Here is a 16289-nt window from a genome sequence, read left to right as displayed (position 1 = left end):
GGGTGGGTCATGAGGCTCAGAACGGACCCTCCCTAGTTTCTTGGGCTATAAAGGAGACCAGGGAGGATTATACTTTCAGACTTGCAAGGTTCTGTTAATGTAGCCTTACAATAAAGTAGAATTAGCTTATCTGGTCATGTTTCCTGTCTGGTCTACCTAGTAAGGCTGACATCTGCTATAGAGCAAATGTGGATGCCAAGAAAGACAGTGTTTATTGTTATCAGGATAATACTTTTTAAATTATTTTTTTTATAAATCTTACAAACAAAATTACATTAACTATGCTGACCCAGTTACAGAAATTTGAAAAGGCACTTTCAGAGTTCGCAATAAAAAAGGATAAATTAAAAACTTCCCTTCTTCAACAAAGAACGCAGCATTTCAATTGAGAGACTACACTCATAAGAACATGCCGCTTGTTACAATCCTTTCCCAAATCCTTACATGCAAGTACCATGAATTGTAACAGGACTCACTACTAGCAGTAGGAGCGCCATGAAAGAAATACCTTCTATATAAATTATACATAAGCAAATGCTTTTGGATTCTGTAGTGAATTTTGTGCCATTTCTACTGAAATCTTACCTGTGTTGACTGTGATTTCACGCATTACAGTGATTAGAAACTATTCACAGCATATATGACTCGAATGAGGAAACAGAGGCCAGTCAAGGCAAATTGGTCAGATTGCCTTCAAAGAAATAGTACTATAATTTCATAATTATACAAAACCTGCCAATTTGTTTTAGCATCTCATCAAAGAATGCACCATGTTCCAGAATTGCGGCTCTCTTTTGAAGTCTTTCAGGTGTGCCACCAAGTCCGGCTGTATGTGATTTTATTTTAAATTTCGCTTCCAGAACAGCTGGGTATAGCCCGATGAATTCATCTAATGGTCAGGCTCTTCTAAAAGTGTGCACCGTAATTTGATTTGTGGTGTTGTGGTATCCTCTTCATTTCAGAAAGCCATGATGCAGTTTGAATGGCACGATGGGACAGTGAAAAATGTTCACGTAGATCCTCCAATATTATATGATTACCAGGTGAATAAATTAACATGCCGTCCATCCTAACCATCGATTGTCTTGAGGCTAAACAAACGATTAAGCTCAGAACTACAGCGCAACTCACTCCCATTTCTGTATTTTAGGAGGGCAGGGCAGATGGTTGCAAGCATGATGCAGTAGATGGGTGAAGGACAGAGAACCTCCAGATCATGGGATGGAGTGGGTCCTGCAGCACCTTCTCCACCCTTTCATGGGAATTTGACTTGAGAAGGAGAAACTCCAGAGATCGCTACCTGAAATATTTGCATCATCATGAGCCAGTAGTTTCAAAGCTTGGTGTCTTTTCCCCCTTGCTTCACAGAAGCAGCTTGGGCAGATGGTGAAGATGTACGAGAGACGCATTGATTGGCTATCCCTTTCTAGCCGAAGAATTTGGGGAACCGTTTGCGAGAAGAGGTACCAGGATTTGACTTCTTCCTTTAATCCGTTTCAGAGAAAGGCTGCCTTTTTGCCTTAGGTGTCTACATCTGTCTGTTTCTTGTGGTCAATCCCTTTTCAGTACTTCAACTCCGCTCTGGTTTAAAAGGAGGACAACCTCCCAGTGCACGTGCTAAAGTAATAACAATAATAATTTATTATTTTTTTGAATTTATAAGCTGCCCAGTTCCAACAGACTCTGGGCAGTGATAATCCTTATGGAAGTAGAAATGAAAGAAGTAGACCCAACAGTTCAGGCAGAGGCAGAGAACTTCTGCTTCCTCCAAACTCTTCCGAAACAGACTGACAAAATATAATTCCTAACACGACAGAAACAGAAAAGTATTATATATAGGAAAGAGTTGTATTAATTGCTTTCAATTAATGAGATTTCAATTACATTTAAAATGAAGTCACAGTTTTGGAGGGCTTGTGGGAGGGAGGGAGGGAGGGAGATGGATGGATGGATGGATGGATGGATGGATGGATGGATGGATGGATGCCTGCCTGCCTGCCTGCCTGCCTGCCCATGTCCCCTGTTTCAACCAGGTCTGATCACTGTAATGGTATGTGGGAAAGACCTTGGGAGACAGGGCCAAGAGATGCTGCCAAGCGAATGGTCAGATAAGAGATAGCATAGCCCACAAATGGATAGTGGATGGGGCAAGAGGCTCAGAAGGGACCCTCCCTAGTTTCTCAGGCTGTGAAGGAGAAGGGGGGAGAATTGTACTTTCAGACTTGCAAGATTCTGTTCATGTAGCTTTACAATAAAGTAGAATTAGCTCATCTGGTTGTGATTTCTATCTGGTTTACCCCACAAGGCCAACATCACTGAGTGAATAGAGAGGTACCAGAGAGATGGGATATGCCCCATCTCTCTGGTACCTCTCTGGTATGCCCCATGTTTCCTGCCTTCCTCTCCTCCCAAATCTCCATATAGGTCTGTAGATTTGGGGTGTTCCTTAATATGGAAGGCACAGTGCTGCTCCAATACTTCAGGGTGCTCAAGAATTGCCACTGCTGAGCTATGACCTGTCAGGCCTAGCCCAAGGAACTCCAAGAGACAATGCAAATTCAGTCCAGTTATGTTTATTAGCTACAACCTCTAGCAAGAATCTTCCCAGACTGAAACCCCAGCTCCCAAAGTCATCCAGCCACAACAGTGTGAATTCCTCAGGGAGGTGCCAGTCTCATCCTCTTGTTCCTCCTCCGCTCTTTTGGGGAGCTAAGAAAATGTTTATCTCCCTGAGCCTGGCCTTCATAATTCCATTCCATCACAGACCCTTCTTCAAGATTACCACCCCTCTCGTTTCTCTTCAACATTCCCAAACAAAGAGCAGTTTTGCAGATGCCGTTAAGCAGTGGTTTGATTGTTGAATAAACCATAATTGTCTGGGCAATAAACTAAAAACCAAGATTTATATACCACCTTGCCTGGGCTCACAAGGCTCCTGAAGCTGAAACTAAGGGAGCCAAATATAGGAAGGTTAACATGATGTTGAATCCAGTCCATAAAAAAGAAGAAAAGGAAGTGCTGATGGACTTTGGTTTTTTTATTAGGGTGCTTATTCTTGTTGACATCTCCAAAACCAATTCCCTCTACATCTTTCATATCCAACATTCCCTACGACTATTACTGGAGGAGCAGATGTCGAGTAAGGACTTGTTCAACATCCTTGCGTAAGTAACTTGCGGGTTTTTTTTGTTTTGTTTTGTTTTGATATATAATTTTTATTAAAGAAATTTTAAGACAATAAAAATGATACAAATTTTTAATGAAGAAAATAAAGTAATTAAGTGGAAAAAAGTGTAAAGAAGGAAATAGAGAAGAAAAAGGAAAGAAAACGTTATAAAGAAGTGGCTTCCGATCTTCTTAACAGCAGCTACAAGTACATTTATATTTTACCCTCTCTGTCTAAGGTTACAACATAATGTCCTTCTTTCCATAGTCTGCCCTATCTAATCATCAGACCCATAAATCACAAGTTCATTTTTTTTCTTTTTTCAGCAAAACGTCCATAAGGGGTTTCCAATCGTTAATAAATGTAGCTATTGTCCTTTCTCTAATCAAACAAGTCAATTTTGCCATCTTCGCTAATTCTGTCATCTTCACCATCCATTCCTCCATTGTGGGTATTTCAGAGTCTTTCCATTTTTGTGTGTATAATAATCTCACAGCTGTTATTATATCTGAAAACAATCTTCCATAACTCTGTTCCAGTTGTCTACGCATTAGTCTCAACAAGAAAAGTTCTGATTTCAATGGAATATTAATCTTTACAATTCTTTGCATCACTGTGTGTATTTGAACCCAACATTTTTTGGCTCTTTTGTAAGTTCTGCCAGACATGATAAAATGACTTGCATAAGTAACTTTTGTGTAACAGTTGGAGCAACTCATAGAAAATAAGCCTGCCCCTTGGTCATCCTTAGTTCACAGACCCTCTGCATCCACTACAGATGATCCTCTACTAACCCTGAGATAATCCAAGAAATGCTGGCTTGGATCTCATGTGAGATAACCTCATCTGGTCCCCGTCTTCATGTTCTGTGAAGGAGCCAAGTCTGTTGGTCATTTCCTGCGAAAATATAACAAATTTGTCATGGGAAAGAGGAGATATTCTGTTCTGGTTTAGGTCCTGTTAAAGACCAGGAAGCAGCAAGTCACAGCAGACTGAATAACTGTTTTCTCTTGATTTTGCTGTCATGCAAAGCCATCCCTTCTTAATGGGTCTACTCATTTCTGCAAAACTTTGTATGCAGCTTGGACATGTTAGGGTAACCAATTTATTTTTCCAACAAGTATTGGGTGAGCATGGCCAATATTTGTTTATTCTACGTTCTTCTGCAGCTTTGGGAGTGATGTTAAGGCTTGGCAACCCGAAATGATCCCACCTCACCCAGATAACTTACAGAGTGCTTGGAGGTAAAGAACTATGCCTCTATTTTTTTCCACTTCCATAAAAATGAATGAGCAAAACCCGGAATGATTATATTCTTTGATTACAGTTGGGTACACCCAAGGGTTACCCATCTCACTAACTCAGAACATTTCTTGTTTGATTTTGGGTTGGCACATATGCACAGATCCATGTGTTATATAAACCCAGCCAATACTGGTATGTTCAGTAAATTATGGTTAAACAACCAGACAGAGTTAGGGTTAGGGATGATGGAAAGAAAGCCTGTCCACTCTGTCAGTGGTACTGAATGAAATAGTAATGTAGAAGCTAAAATGTGTCATTCCTGAATCTGGGTCAGCCAGAAGTGCAAAAGAAGGGATTATTTGACCAAGAGATTTCAGGTAGAATAGAATAGAATAGAATAGAATAGAATAGAATAGAATAGAATAGAATAGAATAGAATAGAATAGAATAGAATAGAATAGAATAGAATAGAATAGAATAGAATAGAATAGAATAGAATAGAATAGAAATCTTTATTGTCATTGTACTATGGTAGTGGAAATCCAAGTGTGAAATCTCTCAGATGGATCTCTTATTTCCCGGAAGTGATTCATATTTTTTCCCTCTTCCCTGCCTTCATTCGTTTATTTCTACAAAAATTTGGACAGAGCCCTCTTCAGAGACTCTAGAGGGTTGACAAGAGAAAGAAGGAGACCGTATTCAAAAAGTAACAGAAAGTAAAAAACTAATCTTAAAAAAAAAACCATAAAATGAAAAGCACAGCTCAAACCCTCTTTGGTGTTTCAATATTTTAGATAATAAAGTAGGTGCAAGAGCTAAAAAGTTGGGGGCCCCATGCAACTCGGGGAGAAGACTCTGCTCAACAGCACAAAGCCACCATCTTGACTTTTTCAACCCCTCTGGTGGAAGTCCCAATCTGTCACTTGAGCCATTGTGTATCAGCACAAGGTGTATGGAGTGTCACATGAGAACACCGCTGATACCTAGTCATTTTCTAGATGGGTGCTGAGCCTGCGCTGCGAAGGCACCAGAAATGTTATGAAGGCCCTTAAAAGAGCCGTGGAGGTGGATTTTAAAGAGAAAGACAGGCATGGATCTCAAAGCCTTTATCTGCTGGCAGCTGGAATCCCTGATCAGGAGGCGGTAAGTGGAATTCCGAAATCAGCTTATGCAACATGTACAGCTTCTGATTATAAATGCTGAACTTAATATGCCCCAGGTATTTGGGCTTGAAATAGAAGGGTGGGTTGCATTCCTCTGTTTTCATCAGCTGGTAGGTGTGAGTGATAATAGGATGAAGGTAATACCTTCTTGAAAATGACCTTAGCTCCTGGGTGATTTTGAGGACACATCTAAGTTGTTTTCTTGGCTCTAGTAAGGAAACTGGCCTGCCATTGCCTTCTTTCAGGAAAGTTTTCAAATTCCCAGTCTGTTCTTTTCCGCTGGCAGCTCTTGGTGGTGGTCTTCCATTTAAGCATTTGGTAGACCCAAGCTTGCCTTAGGGTCCAACCAAGACAAAGTTGGCCAGTTAGTACCAACGAGGACTAGGAAAACAATAGCATTGATCCTGAGCTGCAGTGAACAAAGTTCATACCATTTTACAGGACAAGATTTATATTTTGAATGTCTTTTGGCTGAGGACCACTCTCTCCATGGGTGCAACTGTTACTCTGAAGGTTGAGGTTGAGGTTGAGAAACACCACTCTAAAGGGGGAGGGGGATCATTGGCATCAAGTAGTTGAAGTCCACACATCTCAGAGCTTCCAAAGCTGAGAAACACTGCATTAGCCAAACTGTAAAAATCAAAAGAAATCCACTTCTTTCCCAAATACGTTGTCATTAAGGAGCAATCTGGAAATATTATGAAAATGTAAAAACCCGTCAATGCCACCTCACTGAAATTCAGCCATGTGATAAGGAAAGAGGCCTGCGGCCCTCTGTAACGCATTGGAGGGGCCATGTGCCTATCCCGTAGCCCTGATTTGCCCATCCTGCACCATGGTTGCAATTACTGTCTCCCTGTTTCTTATAAAACTTATTCTGATAATAATGTGAGGCCCTTGGAAGACCTTCAAGCAATGTATAAATGCTGTACAATTAAATTCATATCAAATTAGGCTTTAAATTGCGTTGGTTATTGACATTGTTTTTCAGCACCTAATCTCTTCTTACCTGGTTGAAGCCTGTGGGGGCTGCGATTTGCAACTACACGCTTGCCTCTTCAGTGTTAATGCTTATTCCCTCGAAGGTGACATTCCACCACGCTATGCAAGTCCAAATGAAACCGCTATTGCTTACAAAGAAATCGTTCAGGCCACCAAGGGCCGCTTTCATTGGTTTGGAGAAACAGGTGTGGTAGAATTTCAGTGTGTATTTTTAATGTACTTCCAGGTGCTATGTAGGAACTTCTCAAGTGGTCTCTTCTTAAGAACGTGGGCATCTCTTTAATCTTGCTGGGTTGGACTTTTGCTTCTTCAAGTGTTTATGTTCTGCATTCTGATTTAGGATTCTGAGGAGCTTTGAGTTTGGACTGTTTGGGAATTACCCATTTTTTTTCTGTGCTATATGAGTAAGTCAGATCTAAGTCCATGCTGAAACAGATGTGTCATCTAGGTCAGTACTACTTGAACCAGAAATGGACACAATGGTGAATTAGGTAATTTTGGCCACCAGATTTAATGTTCTTACATGATGATGGAATGGAATTACGATGGCCAAGCTCAGGGAGATAAACATTTTCTTAGCTCACCAGAACAGCGTGGGAGGGACAAGAGGATGAGACTGGCACTTCCCTGAGGAATTCACACTGTTGTGGCTGGGTGACTTTGGGAACTGCGGTTTTAGTCTGGGAAGATTCTTGCTAGAGGTTGTAGCTAATAAACATAGCTGGACTGAATTGGCATTGTCTCTTGGAGTTCCTTGGGCTAGGCCTGACATCAGTCTTCCCAGACTAAAACCCCAGCTCCCAAAGTCCTCCAGCCACAACAGTGTGAATTCCTCAGGGAAGTGCCAGTCTCATCCTCTTGTCCCTCCCACGCTGTTCTGGTGAGCTAAGAAAATGTTTATCTCCCTGAGCTTGGCCATCGTAATTCCATTCCATCACAATGAGCTCCACTTTGAATTTAATGAGGATATGGAGAAGAGGCTGTTAGATTTGGAATGTGTAACATTTCATTGACTTCAAAATGTGGGCCTCTGGGCCTCTACTTCTACTTCATAGGGTTTTTGGCTTCTGCCCCATTGTCCTCCCCTTAGGGTACCACAGGAAGGAGAACTCTTTGGACCTCTAGATGTTTTGGAGTACTTGATTTTCTTGAACTCCCTGTGTCCTTCAACTAATCTGTTAATGATCAGGGATTGCGTGAACAGTAGTCCGGCAACATCTGGAGAGTTGCAGGTTCCTCACACTTGCTCAGTGCTGACTGGCAGCAACTTTGCAACAATTCATAAATCCTTTTCAACCTTACCTTGGAGATGTCTGAAGCTGAAGCTATATACATTTTGCACAAACATATGCAAACTCACACAAACATGTCTATGTTGCAAATATGCTACTTCTCTGACCACTGGTGGTAGGTTAACCCTGTTTTCCTCTGGCAAAGAGGAGACCCAATTCAGATTTCCAGTTGACCAGGGAATTCACTGTGTTATTCACTATATTTCAACCCAACCTGCTTCCCAGTGTTATGTGGATAAAATGAATGGAAGAACCTCTACATGAACCATCTTGAAACCTTGTAGGAATGGTGGGACATACTGGTAAAAATAACTTTATTGATGAATACCTAGAATTGCATGAATCAGATCTCCCTTAACCTCCATCAAAGAGATCCTAGCATTCCCAAAATGTTCCAAGTGGTGTGTGTGTGTATTCTAACAATCTTTGTAAAAGTTGGGTTGCATCAAGTTTTGAAACTTAGGAGTTTATGTTTGTCTTCTTTATTCCTCCTTGCCTTCTGGATAGGTATCAACGAAAGTGATGATATCAGCATTATCCTATCTGAAATGGAAAAAGCAGTCAACTATTCTCACAAGGTTGGATCTTAGATCTTTCAAAACTTGACTTCTTAAAATAGTTACTATACCTCTTGACAGTGAAGAGGATGCAGTGGTTTGACCACATGGATGTAGCATTTTGCACAACCACTGGGGTCAACTGGCATTTCCTTGTCAATTTCTATGATGGGTTTATTAGATCTGAGCTACATGAATAGGAATGACCATAAGATGGCAACAAGGCACCCTGAAATCTCTCATTCCTTGTGGCTTGGATTTTTGCAGCAGGGACCTGGGGACCATACTTCGTGATAAAGTACTGAAGTTAGAGCAAGAAGCATGTTTCCTAATTTACAGTAGACACAGACTTCAGAACCCATTTCGGCTTATTTAATCTCCTTTCTTTCCCATCCATGGAAATAGATTTCAAGAACAGCAACAAACTATACTTAGAGAGAAACGTACAGATATTATAAGAGTGTTTTTTGTGTGGAGAACAGGAATTCATTTGTGATCCATTTGTGGTCTGTCCCCAGGTGGTTAGAAATACATACTCTATGCATCTCGCTTCAAATAAGAGTGAAATAAATGGTTTGCTACTTCAAATAAGAGTGAAATAAATGGTTTGCTATTCAAAAAATTCCTTTTGAATTCATTTCTGATGGGAACTGATTGAGTTACTGTTACGTCTTTCATGAGATTTGCCTCTAAAGGAAGCCTGCGTGTGTTTTGCGATTGTTGCTTTGTTGATTTGTTTTCAGTGTGCCTTGTTAGTGGAATCCTTAAGGCAGAGGTCAGGAAACATCTTGGGGAACCAGTCACCTTTCAAAGAAGATGACTTCTCATCACTAAAGAAGGAAGAGAAGAAGACCAGACCATCAAAATTACCATTTCCAAAGCCAACAGCCCTCACCCTTGCCAGGAAGGTATGATGGCCCTGGTATTTCAAGGTGAAACCTGTCATCATTGGTGGCAAAATATATTGATGGCTTCCTGCTTTGTCCAAGATTTTCTCTTTGTCAGTTCTGGTCTTTGAATCAAAAAAGCACCTTTTGTGGAATTGCTGGAGAATGCACTTTAGAAGTCTTGTTTTCAGCAATGCATGTCTGTCCTTGCTGAAATCAGGCCCAATGGATTGCAGAATCAGCAGTGTTCAGTTGCAGGGATTTTCAAAAAATACCACCCTATGTAAATCTCTTTTCCAATATATTTAGGAATGGGATGGGAACTAGGCAGCAGACTTCATCAGTGAAATTTCTAGCAAGGAACTCCAATCTTTGAAAATGTTGTTTGCTCTGGTAGAGGAGATAAACAGGAAAGTAGAATCTTTTTAACCTAATAGCACAGCCCTTCTGGGGACAAAACATCTGAAAAAAAAATTTCTTACCTCCTTCTAACTCTGCCAAGCCTTTTATAAAACTTTTATAAAAATCTCTGTAGTTCTTCTTTTTTTCTATACTGATTCATGTTAAAAGGCTGCATGTTGTCGGCTAACAGGAAGTTGGTACTGTAAGGTTGGACTAGAACCAAGAATTTTGGGTTCAGCCTTAGAACCAAGAGCTGGAAAAGATTTCAGGGGTCATCTAGTCCTACACAGTGCAGGTTCTGCTAAAACATCCAGCCTTTGTTTGAGGCAGCCTGTTTCACTGATTGGTGGCTGCTACTGCCACGAAATCCCTCCTCCTACCTGAACAGAATCATCTTCCCTATAATTTCAGCCTAATGGCTCTGGTCCTGCCCTCTGCAGTAAAAGAGACAAAGTCTTCTTCTAGGAGACAACCCTTTAGATATTTGAAGATTGCTCACCAAATCATCTTCACCCTGTCACGGTTTCTCAGGAACTGTCGGGAGGATGGAATAGTGTAGGTGGTCACGCACCATAAAGCCCATTGACCTTGATCAAGCAAGCCTTCCTGGTCTGATTCACACACCCTGGGCAGCCATGTGGATGCTTTTGGTTGTGCCTCAGCATGAGCTCTGGTGGTTTGTCAACCATGGTTTTCTGTTTCAACCAAGCCATGACGACTTATGTGATCTATTGTGGGTGAAACAAGCAGGGACTTCTTGTGATGCAAGAAAATCCAACCAAGGGCTTTGGAGTGATCAATATCTTTAGCTTAACATATTTTATGGGGCTCTTACCTGGATTAAATGGGTTGGATGGGTCAAGTGTCTGCATTTCTTCACCCAGGAAGAGCAGGAGAAACATGAAAGCTAAATATGCAAGATTTATTTTTTATTAATGATGCAATTGACCTGCACATCTTAACAGCTCAGTTTTCTTTGATTATGCATTGTGCCAGACCAAGGTTTGTTTTATCTGTGGTTTAACTAGGCTATAGCGTTTGGGCTTATAAGCCATGAAGCACAGTTGAGAAATAATTCCTCAGTTCAGACAACACGCTAAAACGCTTGATATATGAGCACAGTAGGTGAACCAGGTCACTATCTTCCAGTATGGTCATCCAGATAAAGTTTATTCTTCATCGTTGGGAGATTCTAAAACAATGGTGGGAATAAGATTGTTTTACACTGCATGTTGGGAACTCATGACAAAACAACAAGAGGTTTTCTCATATGTTCACCATCTCTTTAGAATGCACAAGAACAGCACCAAGAGGGCGAGAGGAATGGTAGCACCAAAGCCCTTTCATGGCGTCCTCCGAGTGGCAAAGCTGAAATCCCACCAGGTGTGTATAAGTGAAGTGACCACCAAATGGGATAACCAAGTGTGGGTTCATACATCTCAGTCAGTGTTCCCCAGCCTTGGCCATTCCCAAGTGTGTGGCTTCAAATCCCAGAATTCCCCAGCCAGCCAGCATGACTCCTGATGAGAATTCTGGGAGCTGAAGTCCACATATGTGAAAGTGGCCACGGTTCTAAGTCATAATGTAGCTTGCTTCGATTTGGCTTAGAGGACTGCGTGAATGTGACCTTGGGTTCTCATCTGTCCATCTGGCCTGCTTGCCCGTATTTAAAATACAGCGACGTGTTTAACACTTTTTCTGCAAAGTTGACGTAGTCTCAGCCCACCTTTCCAACCCCAAGGGGTGGGGAGCTGCTGACCGATCAGATATCTCACCCTTCATTCCATAGAATGGGACTGATCCAAAAGATATTATCAGAGTCCTAAAATTTCAACAGATTGCAAATGTTCAGTTTGCAGGCTAAACAAACCAAAAAAAAAGTACAGAGAAGAACAAAACACGAAAAGGGAAGAATTGATCCTATGCAGAATTCAAGCCCTGCCCAGCTTGAATGGATGGGGTAATATCTTGATCCTAGATGATGGTGGTGGTGATGGTGATGATTTGATTTATTGTGCAGTTCAGCCAATAAAAGAGATCTTCCTGGCAAGAAAGAAATTGAACTTCAAGGCAAAGAAACAGCCAGAGATTTCTTCATTTTATCCCAGCCAAAGAAAAAACATAGGTGGGTGTCCTAAAGTAAAGGGAAATTGATTTTCCTTCCAACAGAGAAGATTTAAAACGTTTAGCATTCTAAGCTATGTATTGTTTTTTTTATTTTCATGTCTCAGCTTTTCCCCCCTCTAAACAATAGTCCTCTGCTCCTTTTATTTTGGCTTCTCATTAGTCTGGAAAAAAAAGGTGGTCAAAACTGTTAACTGCAACCCCCGCCCCCCCCCCCAAAAAACAGAATGTTGAATATCACTTCTTTTTCACTCTCCAGGCACAGTTTACAAAAACTCTTTGAATCCCAAGAGTGGGAAAAGGTTGATTCCTTCAGTGGTTTTGCCAAATGAAGAAGAAATATCCTCCACCAAGGCAGTATGTACTTTCCTTATCACACGGCCTTAATCGAAGAATTGTTAGATCATTGAATGCTTTTTCAGTTGCAGTCCATCAGTCGTTCACGCAACAATCCTCTATTTTTCCCCTCTTCAACAGTGGCTCAGCAAATACAGCATAAAAAAGCTGAAGTTAGATTTGCCCAGTCTTGTTTTTGGACCCGGGAGCGTGCATCAGAAGCAGATGGTGGAATCGCTGCGCAAGAAAGTTTCAGCAAAATACTGTGACATTTTCCCTAGTGTAGAAGTAGAAGTAAGTCCCATCCTTTGGATTTTTTAGAGGAAACACAAGATGTTTCTTCAGTAATATGATTGTCCATAGCAGTGTTTGTCAACCACAGCAAATTTAAGATGTATGGACTTCAGCTCCCAGAATTCCCCCAGCCAGCATGCTGGGCGTAGAAGTCCACACATCTTAAAATTGCTGAGGTTGACAAACACTGGTATATAGTAATCTTAGTAATTTTTCTCCAACTATACAGAGCCTCAGACTTTTAGTCTTATTTATTTATTTGCTGTTATTGTTGCTGGTATTTATAGGCTGCTTTTAAGGGTCATAGTCCTCCCAAACTGACTTATATACATAAAGGAGGATAATTCTTGCATAAAACCAATACAAGCAGACCTCATCATTTGTGGCTATTCAATCCAGTGTAACAACCACAGATAACAAAACTGAGATCTTCAAAAAACATCACCTTAAAGCACGTGTGAAACCCCACCCACCATTTTTCTGCACCCATAAAATATGCAAACCCCCCCCAAGTCCTCTTCCAAACAAAACTGCATGCCAAAACCTACGGATGCACAAAGCTTGAACAAACTAACATCTCTTCTGTTCTTCCCAACCACAATATGTGAAACACAACTAACAGAACCATAGCAAGCCCCCTTCAATGACAATTAAAATTTTATATGGAATGACAGTCACCCCTCTTAACTTCTGAATGAATCTCAGTAATTCTACCCAGCCTAACTATAATCCCAGGTGATCTTACCTGTAGAGGGCTTAAGGAACGGCCTTGAAGGACAGGAGGAAGAGGCACCACCAAACCAATCATCAGATAAGCTTGGCTTGAGCCCAACCCAAGAAAATAATTTGAGAAAACGTCTCAGGCAAGCCTGTCCCTGGTTCACACAAAGATAAACTGAGGTGGGGGAAGCTCATTCAGACTTGCAAGATTCTGCTCCTATAGTTGTTCCAATAAAAGTGGTTTCAGACCTATATGCACTGGTTTCTTAGTCTAATCTACATTGGACATGACCCTCCAATCACATCTAGAGTGACATCTTGCAATCTGTCTCCCAGGGGATGGTCAAGCATCTGCAGATTCAACTTAAGGATTTGGAAGATTACATTGAGCAAATGGAGAAAGTGCTGCGATGCTATATCCGAAGAGTACAGTGGCTTCTCTCAGGTCTGTCCTGTGCTGAATATTGAGGAGTTGCCCCACTATTAACCATCATGGCAGGAGTTATTTATGCTCTTTACTTTCAGAACTGGACCACGTGGTAGTAGGACCTAGTTTGCATTTCTTAAAATATGATAACTTAAGTCTTTGAGAAAGTGAACTGCCCCAAATTTGTTTGTGGCAAAACAATTATTTTGAATAAGAACAGGCCTGTAGCATCTGCAGGGGAAGGGGGATAGTGATGAACTTCATGTTATGATGCAAGAATGTAAGGGTGGGATTTGTGTCATGACATAATCCAAGCTTGCTCCAGACACTGTCAAGGAAGTGCTCCATTGATGAGAAAATTTGGTTTCTTCATTTCAACAATTGTAGAAATGATTAGGTTGCCAAATTTCATAGGGCCCAGTGTATCTCTGTTCATCTGTAATATTTAGGCCAGGATTGTAGCTTAGAGGGCAATTCTCTGGACTTCAATCAGCCTGCCTTACATAGGGTCCCAAGTGCTGAAAGCTAAGCATCATGGAACCAACAGTGATTTTCAAGACATGCCTCACCATCTTTTTTAATCAAATATTTCTGATCCAATTGTAGAGCCCAGCCAAGCTGAATATGCTTTAGGGGTCTGGATTTAGTTTCCTAGAATCCTCAACCATGTCCATGCTGGTTGAAAAAGTCTAGATGTTGACATCACAGAACCAAAGGGTACCAGCCTGGAAAAGGATGGTTTGATGGGATTCCTGGCCACCTTGGAAATTACAGCATCTGTCTTTTATCCTGATTCTGATTCCTTTAGATACACTGAATCCAATGCTAAGTAAGACCAAAGGGTGGCTTGACATTGAACAGTGATAAATTATCTCTCACAGGCAGCCGCCGATTCTTTGGTGTCGTTTTGGAAGCCAAAGTTTGCATTCTTATTGATACATCTGGTTCCATGGACCACTCCTTGAGTCTGGTGGCCAAAGAACTCACCTCCCTTATCTGGGAACAGCTGAGGAAGAATGCCACCAAGTAAGGAAGATGCAGGAATAGTAGTTTACCTCATTCCAGTGATAGCCAGTCTTGGACTGGTAAGTTGTCCTCATAAGCAGGCTTCCTCTGACCCCACACCCAGATTTCTCACAAGGGATCTGTATTTTGTCTTTAGATGTAAGAACTCTAACTGGTTGTGGGATATCCCCGTATATCTATGGCACTGGGGGATTTTTGGAGGGAAGCCTGCTCAATGAAGACAGATGGTCTACTAAAGATCATTCGGTGAGAATCCCCAGACAAAATCCAGCTTGCTCTTACTTGCAAGAAATAATTGACTTACTGAATGTGTTTGGGTTGATTCACTTTATAAAATCATACACACAGAAGTACTGATCACAGCAAATCAAGGTAGCTGATAATGCAGAGTGTGTGACCTGGGGAACTTTGTGTGGCCTCCAAAGATTTCTAAAAATTGTTACCAAAATGTTAGTATGATGGAAAGGAGGGAAATGTGATATACATCACTAGAGAGTAACACTACTCTCTATGCAACTTTAATAAAAGCAAAGGCAGTTTTGTTATGGCCTCAGTCCATTTTGGAAAGTGGCCCCCAACATGTTACCAGTTGGTTCTGGCTCAGAAGTAGTGGAATATTGCAGAGATAATGAAAGAAACTCCACCTGATCTTCTCTACCCTCTTAGAAATATCAACAAATAACATGGGGAAGAAGATTGAATTATAATTATATAATCTAATGGCCACTTAATTTTGCACCATGGATATCTATCAAAAAGTGGTCCTTACCACATTTTTGCTGATGTGGTTGCCCATGTTGATTTGGCTTGTTGATGGATATCTTACTTTCTCTCAGGTTCAACCTGATTGCTTTTGCAGAAGATGTCCAAGTTTGGCAGGAGTGCCTCGTGGAGGCCACCGATGAAATGTGCCACGAGGCTGCCCAGTGGGCGTCATTGTTTCAGGCTCATGGGAATACGTCCATTCTGAAGGCTTTACAGGTTTGTTCAGTTGAACAGAATCTTCTTGGGTACAAAGACAACAATGAAATACGGTTTCTGTGAATCCTGGAGCCACTGGCAGAGAGAATGGATTTTCCCTTCAAAAAGTTATCGCCTGCTATGGATTTTCTGGATTCCAATGCTATTTTGCTGGACTATTCTAGTGGAAGCTTTCTTGAGACCATTGTAGGGGGAAACATGCCCATTTTGTACCTGATTTGTAGCATGAATGTACTTGGAAGAATGACATGAGGCTATCTGTAGTATAGTATAAGCACTAAGTTTCGTGTTCTGCAAACTAGTTCTAAAAATGCAGGGAAAAAATTATATCATTCAACAAGGTCTTTTCCCTCCGTTACCTGACAGGTGAACTAAACTTTTTATCACAGTGTTCTAGCACCTAAGCTCATATTTAGTTTTTGTTGCCATTTTCAGAGAGCATTCAGTCTTCACGAAGTAGAAGCCCTGTATATGCTGACGGATGGAAAACCTGACACCAGCTGCAGCTTAATTCTCAAAGAAATGGAAATGCTTAGGAAGAAACGGGCTATTACCATCCATACAATTTCTTTCAATTGCTCGGACAGGTATCTGTTGCTCTGCAGCCCAAATTGATTTTTAAAATTTAATGTTGGCCAAACATGAGAAAAGCTTCTGTAAAACTGCC

General features: G+C 41.1%; 1 protein-coding gene across 4 annotated transcripts in view; it reads left to right on the top strand.

The window, feature by feature from the left end:
• Nucleotides 1-16289, top strand: part of VWA3A (von Willebrand factor A domain containing 3A) — a 41261-nt gene that overhangs the window by 12327 nt on the left and 12645 nt on the right. For 3 of the 4 annotated variants that reach the window (XM_088148088.1, XM_015887522.3, XM_088148089.1), the window contains exons 14-29: nt 963-1043; nt 1369-1463; nt 3045-3164; nt 4336-4410; nt 5410-5554; nt 6566-6761; nt 8376-8446; nt 9169-9333; nt 11004-11097; nt 11735-11839; nt 12098-12195; nt 12316-12468; nt 13525-13633; nt 14497-14641; nt 15478-15622; nt 16058-16209. In XM_088148088.1, coding sequence (XP_088004214.1) covers nt 963-1043; nt 1369-1463; nt 3045-3164; nt 4336-4410; nt 5410-5554; nt 6566-6761; nt 8376-8446; nt 9169-9333; nt 11004-11097; nt 11735-11839; nt 12098-12195; nt 12316-12468; nt 13525-13633; nt 14497-14641; nt 15478-15622; nt 16058-16209 — 1949 coding nt within the window. The remainder of the gene's footprint in view (nt 1-962; nt 1044-1368; nt 1464-3044; nt 3165-4335; nt 4411-5409; nt 5555-6565; nt 6762-8375; nt 8447-9168; nt 9334-11003; nt 11098-11734; nt 11840-12097; nt 12196-12315; nt 12469-13524; nt 13634-14496; nt 14642-15477; nt 15623-16057; nt 16210-16289) is intronic. The other variant, XM_088148090.1, reaches the window with a different exon arrangement.

The sequence above is a fragment of the Python bivittatus genome, unplaced genomic scaffold (genome assembly GCF_059951505.1).
Source record: "Python bivittatus isolate LINGU-HERP-01145 unplaced genomic scaffold, Pbiv_v1 ctg000560_np1212, whole genome shotgun sequence".
Lineage (NCBI taxonomy): Eukaryota > Metazoa > Chordata > Lepidosauria > Squamata > Pythonidae > Python > Python bivittatus.
Note: the sequence above shows the minus strand (reverse complement) of the source record. Positions and strands in the feature narration are given on the sequence as shown.